Source organism: Paramormyrops kingsleyae, chromosome 6, assembly GCF_048594095.1.
Source record: "Paramormyrops kingsleyae isolate MSU_618 chromosome 6, PKINGS_0.4, whole genome shotgun sequence".
Lineage (NCBI taxonomy): Eukaryota > Metazoa > Chordata > Actinopteri > Osteoglossiformes > Mormyridae > Paramormyrops > Paramormyrops kingsleyae.
In genome coordinates, this window is record NC_132802.1 from 30,612,944 (window position 1) to 30,623,230 (window position 10,287).

Here is a 10,287-nt window from a genome sequence, read left to right on the forward strand (position 1 = left end):
TACTTTCACCTTCTGTGACGACTTCAACAAGGATACAAAGTCTACAACAAATCTGTATAATAAGTCATTAGTGAATGCCAGAGAGCCACATGAGTGAACATGAGAAATTAAAAGAAAATGTGTAATGAAAATAAAATGTAAATGACAAGTGGTTATTTTAGATTTCTTGTACATCTGTCTTAAAATGTAAGGGATACTGGAGCTAGGTTGGGGTGGTGGGATGCCTCGTGGTGGGTGCTGGAAAATTTCCCTTATTTTCAAATCCAAAACTTGACAGGTATGTTCAGTGGACCAAGGCAGTGGTAGCCAATTGTGAGCATAAACATTTTAGGAGTAAAGATACTTTAATGGTCAGTTATACAAGCATATCACAACTGTTTAATTTTTACATATCCCTCCTTGCTTTCCCATGTACTATGTACTGCCTGTTCATTTACGTCTCCATGAGACACATACAGGTGAGAGCAAAGCTTAGGATGAGAGAACAATAACCATTTATTACATTTTTGGGCCCAACTGTGATGTGATTACAAGCTGCAAACACAATCATAAACATCTAAACTGCATGACCACACACCATCCAATTTTGGGACATTCATAGATACGTGTATTTCCAGCTATAATGTTGAGGACTTAAACTACCAGACTATGCAATGATTTAGTGGTCAGTTCTGTACCCTCACACCCCCAGGCCGGGGTGTTTTGAGTCCCACCTCTGATTCTGTGTGTATGTCAAGTCTGCATGTTCTCACGGGGTCCTGCATCTCAGCTGCTGCCTTTCACACCTTGTGTGTCCTGCATCTGTGTTTCCAGTGTCATGTCCAGCACTTCATCTGAGCCTGCACTCAATAAAAGATTGAGATCAAATAGCAGCTAGAAACCGCGGTGCTAGATTCCCTTCAGTGGAATCTAGCTGGTTTAACAGAATGTATCAAAATGTAACAGTTTTTGAGAAAATTGTAGATTTAGATTAGTATGTTTCTATAAATACAAACCATTGAAATCAGACAGGGTTTTCCCACTTTGATAAAAGCAAAGCTGTCAACAATGTTTCCAGGATTTGCTATTCTTTTCCCCTTATCTCACAATCGATTGGTATTTGCTGTAATAACTAGAGACATTACATTGTTTTTAATCTACTTATCTTTTCCATAGAGAAATATTGTGACTCATTTTACCTAAGTGAGAGGAACTGTATAATTATTTATGGCATGTACGACATCCATACATGCATCCAGGTAGCGTATACAATATGCTACATGTTTTCACAATACAACAATATTATCAACAACAACAATAATAATAATTTATTATAATAATAATAACAAGAATCCTGGAGAATGAATTAGGAGGCGGGTTTGAGGGGAGGCGGAAGTGTATTACAGGCGGAAGCGGTACAGCCTAGAACATCCCGAGCCCAGACACAGAGGACGGAGGTAACCGCGGTGCATCGCCCATAGATAAACGTTCAGTAAAACGTGAGTCCACCTACCCGGGGCTGAATTTTCCGCAGTATTTTACGTAGATTAACATTTTGGATGCCGCCATTGGATCGTGTGCGGCGTTATTACGTCCTGTTGAAAGCCATATTGAGGCATATAGAGCAAGGACTCCGTTTGCTAAGCTAACGAGCTAGCCGATTTAGGCCGTACGGTGAATCGCCGATAATAGGTAACGATCACTAAACAGCAGCATTGTGGTTTTATTGAGCAGGTAAATTAACATAGAGATGGTGGTGAGTATAATGGTCGAAACCCATCCCCATTTTGTTGCTCGTTTTAATCTGGTAATTAGCTCCACGCTTTATTTCGACACTTTGCAGCGTCCCGGGTGATTTGAGGAAAGGATGCCGGTGTCCTGCACACATGTGCGGCGCGAACCTTTCGGTGAATCGCGGAGCTTTAATCCAGCGCCAACGCGACCCAGTAGTGATGGCCTTCCGATTGAATCGGCGTGCCGTGGTCCAGTTTGCTACGGGTTAAGCCGTGTGAGGTCTTAGGGGAAACTGCAGGCCTCTGCGGCCCAAGTCACGAACAATAGCTATGCGTCTGGTATTCAAGGGTGCCGCAGAGCCGAGCGTGACAGGGGCTGGATGAGGCTCTCTGGGCGCCTCGTAGGTGTGGATCCGTCCGATCGGATGGGGGATCCCATTCTGGTGTCTAGGGGCGGTGTTCACGGGGGCCAAGCGGTAGTGGTTAGCTGTGCGACGTGTGTCGGATTGAGGAAATTGAATTAGAAGTGTTGGAGTGTAAAGAGACTCTTCGGTTCGGTAGGTGGGGTTGCAGCGGCGTGGGGTGGTGATACTGGAATAGGGCTTCGGGAGCGGATGCTGCCTGCTGCAGTGCGGTTTACCCTTGAGAAGCAGCCCGCTTTGTACCGACGGGCCGTGTTAAGGTTCGGCCGAGTCGTCCGATCGCGGCCTTTAAGCTGAGGTAACGCGGCAAGTGCGTGTAGTGATCGTGGCCTTATTTCGGTGTTAGGCTCGGAGATTTCAGTAACGATGCCTGTGTCACTGTGCTGGTTGAACACCTTTGAGAAAACCATCGATTGTACTCATTGATTCGGCTATTAGGATATGACTTGTACAAAAAATACAGATATACTGCTTGGCAGATCTTCATCGTTAAACACGGTCAAAATCCGGATATTTGTCCTTCGGTGGTTCCCTGCAGAAAAAAACACGTTTAAATGATTAAGTGGAGGAAAATGCACCAAATTAAAGACTTGTATAAACATATAATGGGTACGTTGGTGTTTCCGTTTATCTTGTTAAGGATAATATTAAGGTTACCAACGTGATCAAACTGCACAAAGTCAAGAATTAATTTAATCTTTGAAAACCATAGATGAAAACGGGTAGGACACCAACTAGGGCTGGGCGATATGCGATATATATCGGATGACGAAATTAAAACGCCTATTATTTCATATTATGCTCGTAAAATATTGTTTACGGCTACATTTTCTTCATCATTTGGGTGACAGTTTGCAAGGTTACACCCCACCACATGGGATGCGGTGGCGTTTGGAAGTTTTTATTTATTATTTGTAACCCACAGACAATCGACAAATATGCACCAAGATAGAAAACTATCCATAAATATATATTTTTAAATTTTTGACGTGTGACGTCATAGCCGCAAAAACACGGATCGATTCATAACATGTGAAACGTGTTCTGAACATGTGCGGATCGCGTCCTGACTTTCCGGATTTATGTCCAGTTTGTACCACTACGGAGCCCCTAAGATCTTGGTGGGAAAACATTGTTTGAAATAGTTTTGTTCTCTCACAGTAGTTTTGCGATCCCACTACACTTGCCCGCTTCATGTTTGCTTACGCATTAAACTGTGGAGGGCAATGCATACCATGTCCGCTATGTGTTTTTATAAGTATTTATAAATAATTGCACTGTGTCCACCGCCAGTGACTTTAATCAAGAGAGCTGGGTTTAAACTCGGACTGTTTTCTGGAACATTTCAGTATAGATCTGCATATCCCCGCATACATCACCAAGCGAGAATACAGGGAGACAAACCCGAAAGTAGGTTCGGGTTTAAACCTTAACTATGGACACCGCGGTAAAGTTAGCTTTATATTCAATTTCGCTGGTGTAATGTCTTTCCGTTAAAGCAAGCAGCGCCCCTTGGTTTTCCAGATTTTTTTATGGGTGTATTTTACTTAATATTTTACTGTTTTTTGCGTGCACTTCACATTCAGTAGCCCCGCTGTCTTGCTTAAAATCATTGACGACGACTGGACACTGCAAATATTAATCAATAGGTATAAAAACACACATAGGAAAGTTACATGGTGTGCATTGTCTCCCATAATTTAATCCTTAAACTTTAAGCACACTTAACATGTCTGTATTGTTTAGGTTTAATACTTAATAATAATAATAATAATAATAATAATAATAATAATAACATTATTATTAATACTTTGTAGTCCATTTATGCTACGTTTTGTACTTTAACCGGACTCAGTACGGACATTATTAGTAATGCAAAACTATTGCAAGGGAAAGTGAAAGTATTGCGTGGGAACGCAAAACTATTAAAATATTTTACCACCCTGACCTCTTAGGGGTTCTGTACAAATGTGATGTTGCATGAGCTGTTAATTTAAATTGTGCTTTAATCATTCTTTTCAGTATTAACTGGATATGTCTGTATCAATTAGGTTTATACATGTTAGTTCAATAATTCTATCTTTTGTATTTTATATGGACACAGTACAGTTATTATTAGTAAAGGAAAAGTATTGCGAGGTTAGACACAGTACAGTTATTAGTAACGCAAAACTATAGTGAGGGAACTGAAAACTACTTTAAAAAATATTTTACGACCCAGACCTCTTATGCCCCACAGCTCTTTAGTAAAAAAAAAAAACAAAAAACACAAATACATCACTATCTCGTTACATTTATGATTTGCTTCTTTTTATTTGTGGATTTTTGTCCAATTCCATCCGCAGCTGATCTGTAGAAAACATCCAGAAATATGACGTGCAGCCTTTTATACCGTTATCGGGACATGAGATGACATATCGGGATATGAGATTTTGATCAGATCACACAGCCCTAAAGCCAACAGAAAAGGTGGAGTGAGTTTGTGATGGGTTACTATTTTAGTGGCATTGTGTTTTAAATTGTGGAGCGATGTGTCACGTTTCACCAATATATTCAACAACACTGAATGTCCTTAATTTAAACGTATTACAGTTTCATGACCTTACTATCAAACACAATGTAGACATAAATGTGACAACCAAGAGGATCATTTCCACATCTGTAATATGCCTGGTTCTAATATGTAGAGCTCCATTTAAATTAGTGCCCATGTTGACCTAAGTCTTAATCCCCTGTTGAGTTTAAATCATCAGCTCTTTCCGTGTTTACTGATCACCCCCCCTCCCCCCCTTGTTTACAGTGGTTGTTTCTGTAATGTAAAGGTAGGCTAAAATATAAAAGTGTGTAGAGGAATGTATATCCTGCAGTTGATTAGCCACAATAACCAGTGTAGTCTCTGAAGATTCCAGTCAGAGAGACCCTGGTTGCAGTAAGGATTTTTGTGTATGCATGGAGGGATTGCGTTTTGTATAAGACATTTCAGTATCATCCATGTGGAAATAAGTTGGTAATGGACTGAAACTGAGCAATCTGATTGCAGTAAAAGAGAAAGTAAAATCTTGCTCTGGAACAGGATGATACAGTAATTTAGTACAGCTGTATATAAGCTGCAGAAGAATTTAGACATAAACTGAGCAACTTATATCTAACTTAACATGTTTAGGCCACTTTTTAAGTGTAATTTACCATATTGTTCTGGAAACTTTGTTTAATGAAAAATGATCAGATGAGTTTTAAATTCCTTGACAGTGCAGACATGGACAAAAGTGACCTGGTACAGAAAGCCAAGCTGGCGGAGCAGGCGGAGCGCTACGACGACATGGCGTCAGCGATGAAGGCCGTGACGGAGCAGGGCCACGAGCTCTCCAACGAGGAGCGCAACCTGCTCTCCGTGGCCTACAAGAACGTGGTGGGCGCCCGGCGCTCGTCCTGGCGCGTCATCTCCAGTATCGAGCAGAAGACAGAGGGCAATGAGAAGAAGCAGCAGATGGCACGCGAGTATCGTGAGAAGATCGAGGGCGAGCTGCAGGACATCTGCAACGACGTCCTGGTGAGACGTGCATCCCCACCACCATGTGTCCATTTTAACACTTGTTCGTAGTTGAGATCATAAAATAAAGAGTTTCAACATGGTCTTAAAGGTGCTCCATGTTGCAGTGTGTGTAATATGGCTTGTGTGTTGTTAAGATGCTGATGTCATCACTTTTAGGGACTTCTTGACAAATACCTCATTGCCAATGCAAGCCAAGCAGAAAGCAAGGTCTTCTACCTGAAAATGAAGGGCGATTACTACAGATACCTGTCTGAAGTGGCCTCTGGAGACTCCAAGAAGAGTTAGTATACAAGACGCATAAATGCCTTTTAGGGGTAGAAGTGCTGTTGCCGGGCTTAAAGTTAGTTTTAGTACACACTTTCGCAAGTAAAAAAACAAATTCCCTTTTCTCCTGCTAAAGCTACGGTGGAAAACTCACAGCAGGCGTACCAGGAAGCCTTTGAAATCAGCAAGAAGGAGATGCAGCCCACACACCCTATCAGACTGGGCTTGGCTCTCAACTTCTCCGTCTTCTACTACGAAATCCTCAACTCTCCTGAGCAGGCCTGCAGCCTGGCAAAAACGGTGAGCGTCGCCCGAAGGAGCGAGTCTGATACATGGCTTAGGCCACCTGTCACACAGCCTGTGAGGGGGTATTTGATGTGAGTCTGTCAGCCATCTAGCAAACTTGGTTCCAGGCCATCTAGACTGGATGTGGCCTTCACCTATCTATCCCTGTCTCTGGTCAGACTGAGCTGTAGTATTGGCCGTCAGCAGCTGAACCCCTTTTTGGTCTGATTCTTCATATTTGTGTTGAAATCAAAATTGTTGTTTTTTTTTTTTTGTTTTTTTTTGAAGGTTGATTTATTATTGTGAGTTAGGGGTGAACTCAATTATTGTAATATTGTTTCGCACAGCTGTATTTGTGCCAGTATTTGGCAGGAATTGCTTAAAATAAATATTAAACGTGTTAAAATGTCTTCCCCTCTGGTTCCAGGCATTTGATGAAGCAATTGCTGAGCTTGACACCTTGAATGAGGATTCTTACAAAGACAGTACCCTGATCATGCAGCTACTAAGGGACAACCTCACTGTAAGTTGTCACCCCCCCCCCCCCCAATCTGAATGTGCTCTTCATAAGGCCAAAGCAGAGATGACAGGCTGACTTCACTGGTTAAGTTGGGATGTTTCAGTCCAAAAGGTGGAACCTTCTTCTCCTTCCTGATCCTGAAAAGTATGCATTCCACATGCTTTAGATGAGAGCAATGCGATGAAGGAAAGGGGAAATCAGCCCTCAGAACAGTTAGAGAATCAGCAGGTCACTAACGCCTGTGCTGTGCCATAAAAATTTGCCAGCAGTGATGTGCATGGATGCCGTATTTTACGTGGTATCGATGTATGAGTCCCTTAAAAGGTGATTCTGCTCACCAATGTAAAATAGAATGTATATGAAGTCTATTAGGTGATGTTAGAATATTAAGGTTCGTTGTGGGCTTTGTTTTTCTTGCAGCTCTGGACATCAGAAAACCAGGGTGATGAAGCCGAACCGGCCGAGGGAGGGGAGAATTAAGGGCTGCACTGTCAACCGTAGCCACTCTTACACCACTCTGCTCCTGCATCCCAGTCCTCGCCGCTCCCCTCTTCTGTATGACGAGCAGCACGAATTGTACCCACCCTGCTGAGCCCCCCCGGGAGTCCTGTGAGCAGACAGGGCAGTGTGCAAGTCTGCTTAGGAATCAACATCATCTTCAAATTGCAAGACATTTTTTATTTGGAAATTATGTTCTTTTGTGTAGCAGGTTGATTTCTATATATATTTTTTATTTTTTTTTGCCCCCCCCAACTTACCCTCGCCCACACACATAAATATATATATATGGCCAGCCCCACCCTCCTGTTTTTGTCTGTCTTTGGTGTAATTGGTCTGGGTATTTGCTGGTTTTATTATAAGGTTATTAAACTGCCAGTTTAATTTCACCAAACACTGTGAAAATTAGTTTTGTTTATTAAAACCCTTGTTTGCCTCTTGACAAAATACCCCCCCTGCCCCCCACCTGCTCAATTCACACCATGTGTTCTGGTCTTTTATTCTGGTCTGTTAAATTCAGACACTTCCTATGTTAGGGTTACAGTACAATTCTGCTGGTGGCTCATACAGAAAGGTCTAATGATGTATTGTGACACTGGCTTTGAGCTTTTTTGCCATTTTGTTATTTTTTTTTTCCAAGCTATGTATGCAAATATTCTTTTTACAGGTCCAGTTAAGTCCAATTCCAACATTCCATTACATGTAAATTATTCTTTTTCAAAAAGTAGTCATTTCTGGAACAAACTGTAATGAATTATATTGTCCAGGGACAGTAAACTTCAGTTTGATTTCTCATTTGTTCATTCACAAATATGCTCCACTCATTGCATTTGGAGGTATGAAACTTAATACTAAACTTGGTATGTAAATGAAATCTTTTTCAGTGAGAAACTGTATGAAAATTTTATCTTTGCAAAAGCCAGCATGCTTTTTTTAATTAAGCAGGGTAAGTGGCATTTTTAAATTTGCCTCTGGGGTACTTAGGTTGATCCTTTAAAAGTTCAAATGGGATGTATAAACAAAGCAGTGTAGGCATGTCTCTGCTTCTCTTCAGGGGAATTTTTTGATCATTTATGCCTGCAATTAAGACAGTCCTGATACTCATTGCATTTAAATGTAGTTCTGGCCACCCAGCCGCTCGCTGAACCCATCAAGTTTGTGTAAGCGATGGAAGAAGAACGAAGTAGCTCAGTGTCACAATACTCAGCTGTCATCATAACATTCCACATAGGTGTAGAAGTCATCCGTTCGTCTTGCTGAAGACAATGTTTCATGCACTGATGAAAAACCTCCCGTGTTGCTGAACAAATGGCAGTTAATATTCTCTGCTTGATGAAAATGCAGTAGTGAATGTGGAAATAAGCCTGTCTGTATATCTGGCATCTCTCCTTGCTCTGTTTTTACTCACCAGTATTCTGCCTAAACATAGCTTCTGTGACGGTCTATCACCTAGTGTGCACGTGGTTGTGAAATGTAGAGTAGCTATAAATAAAATTGACAAAATTAAGTACCTGGTTACTGACGTTTAAAAAAAAATAAATAAATTTGTGTATGTCTTTTATGACAGTTCAAGTTTCACCTTATCTGTAATAGAAAAGTAAAAGATGATTTAAAATTAAATAAAACTTTTATCAGTTCAGAAAAATTGTTTTTCTTCCGAGTGTTTGAAGTGCAGCCTTAAAAATGTTCAGAGATATAGTTCCATTGATATGCAGAGGACAATGTGTGTCTGGGCCAGTCATTTTAGGAAATTTGACTTTTGAAAGCAGATACTTAAAATAGTTTTGAAAGTACTTTGGGGGAGGGGGTTCAAATCCTGTCCTCAGCCTCTTTGTATGACATTTACATGTTTTTCCCATTTTGTACAGGTTTCACCCTGCAGGACAAATGAATGTTACATTTATATAGCGCTTCTCAAGACAATAGGGAACCATTTCAGCCACCACCACTGTGCAGCCCCCACCTGGATGATGTGATGGCAGCCATTCTGCACCAGTACACTCACCACACAGTAGCTAAGGTGTTGAAGGGGCAGGAGAGAATTCATTTTCTCACACCCTGCCATAATGCGTATCATTGTACGATGTACCATCTTATAATATAGCCCTGCAAAACCCATACAGAAGTAACAAATAACAAAAAGGGGTACTTTTATTTACAAATGGGCAAAAAAAATACTTGTTGATTGTGAAGTGCAAAGTGAGAGAAAATACAAAAGGTATAAGGTCGATAAGGTCGATGAAGTGAACTGAAAACACCAGAGTGCAAAATCCATAACGGAACAAGATGGCCGAAAGGTGAGAATACTTCTAATCATTCCAGCTGGAGACTTTAGAGGTATAATCATGCTAAGTACAGATCTTTGCATTATATTTAATGGCACAAGTTTAATTTCAGTATGGGCAGGGACCAAATCAACCATGAAAATCCAAGTCCCTTAAACACACAATAGGCCTACTGTGTGTAGAATGCATTACTATTATGTTACACTGCAGATCCACACTCTCAACTAAGTAATCCTACATTAATAATTTGGCTAATGAATAGACATAAACTGAGTTATACCGGGTACTCTTGACAATTAAAAATAGCTAAAAATCTCTTTATTGTAATATTTCGTTATATATTTTTATTTCAATGGCTTTGATTATACTTGGGATAAGGAAAGCTGACGGATAAAGAAATAACAGCGATCACCATTACCTTGGTATTAAGAATTTTTCAACATATCTTGAAAAACTAAAAACAAAAAAAAAACCGTATAATTGTTATAACAGACTACCTTACCTGTGCAGTAGTTAGTAAGAAGAGAAATGTATAATTCTTTTCATGGAAGCGATTCTTCTTTGTTCGACTGAAAGATTTGTTCAGTATAGTTAGCCGATTCAACGTTCAATTCTGAAATGCGCCCCTTTGATTTTTTTTCCCCGTTGGGGGTACCTTTCATATCTAATAAAATTACGTCAATGTGCAATCAAACTTTCTGAATTCAGTTTTTGTAACATATTTAGTTTACATATATGTATTTTAACT

General features: G+C 40.5%; 1 protein-coding gene across 6 annotated transcripts; it reads left to right on the forward strand.

Annotated features, from left to right (window-relative positions):
- Positions 1–1,352: 1,352 nt before the first annotated feature.
- Positions 1,353–8,899, forward strand: LOC111844741 (14-3-3 protein beta/alpha-1-like). Of its 6 annotated transcripts, none has more exons than XM_023813486.2 (6): positions 1,353–1,436; positions 5,384–5,684; positions 5,844–5,967; positions 6,088–6,251; positions 6,664–6,759; positions 7,177–8,899. In XM_023813486.2, exons 2-6 carry the CDS (start codon positions 5,391–5,393, stop codon positions 7,234–7,236), a joined length of 738 nt encoding a protein of 245 aa, XP_023669254.1. In that variant the 5' UTR covers positions 1,353–1,436; positions 5,384–5,390; the 3' UTR covers positions 7,237–8,899. The 6 variants fall into 6 exon arrangements, with proteins under 6 accessions (XP_023669254.1, XP_023669253.1, XP_023669257.1 ...); XM_023813485.2 differs by having other exon boundaries at positions 1,370–1,478; XM_023813489.2 differs by having other exon boundaries at positions 1,408–1,478; positions 5,389–5,684.
- The last annotated feature ends 1,388 nt before the right edge of the window (positions 8,900–10,287 follow it).

Coding starts and splice junctions, on each gene's coding strand:
- LOC111844741 (XM_023813486.2), top strand. CDS start 5,391: ATGGACAAAAGTGACCTGGTACAGAAAGCCAAGCTGGCGGAGCAGGCG. Junction 5,968..6,087: donor CTCTGGAGACTCCAAGAAGA/GTTAGTATACAA, acceptor CTCCTGCTAAAG/CTACGGTGGAAAACTCACAG. Junction 6,252..6,663: donor CCTGCAGCCTGGCAAAAACG/GTGAGCGTCGCC, acceptor CTCTGGTTCCAG/GCATTTGATGAAGCAATTGC.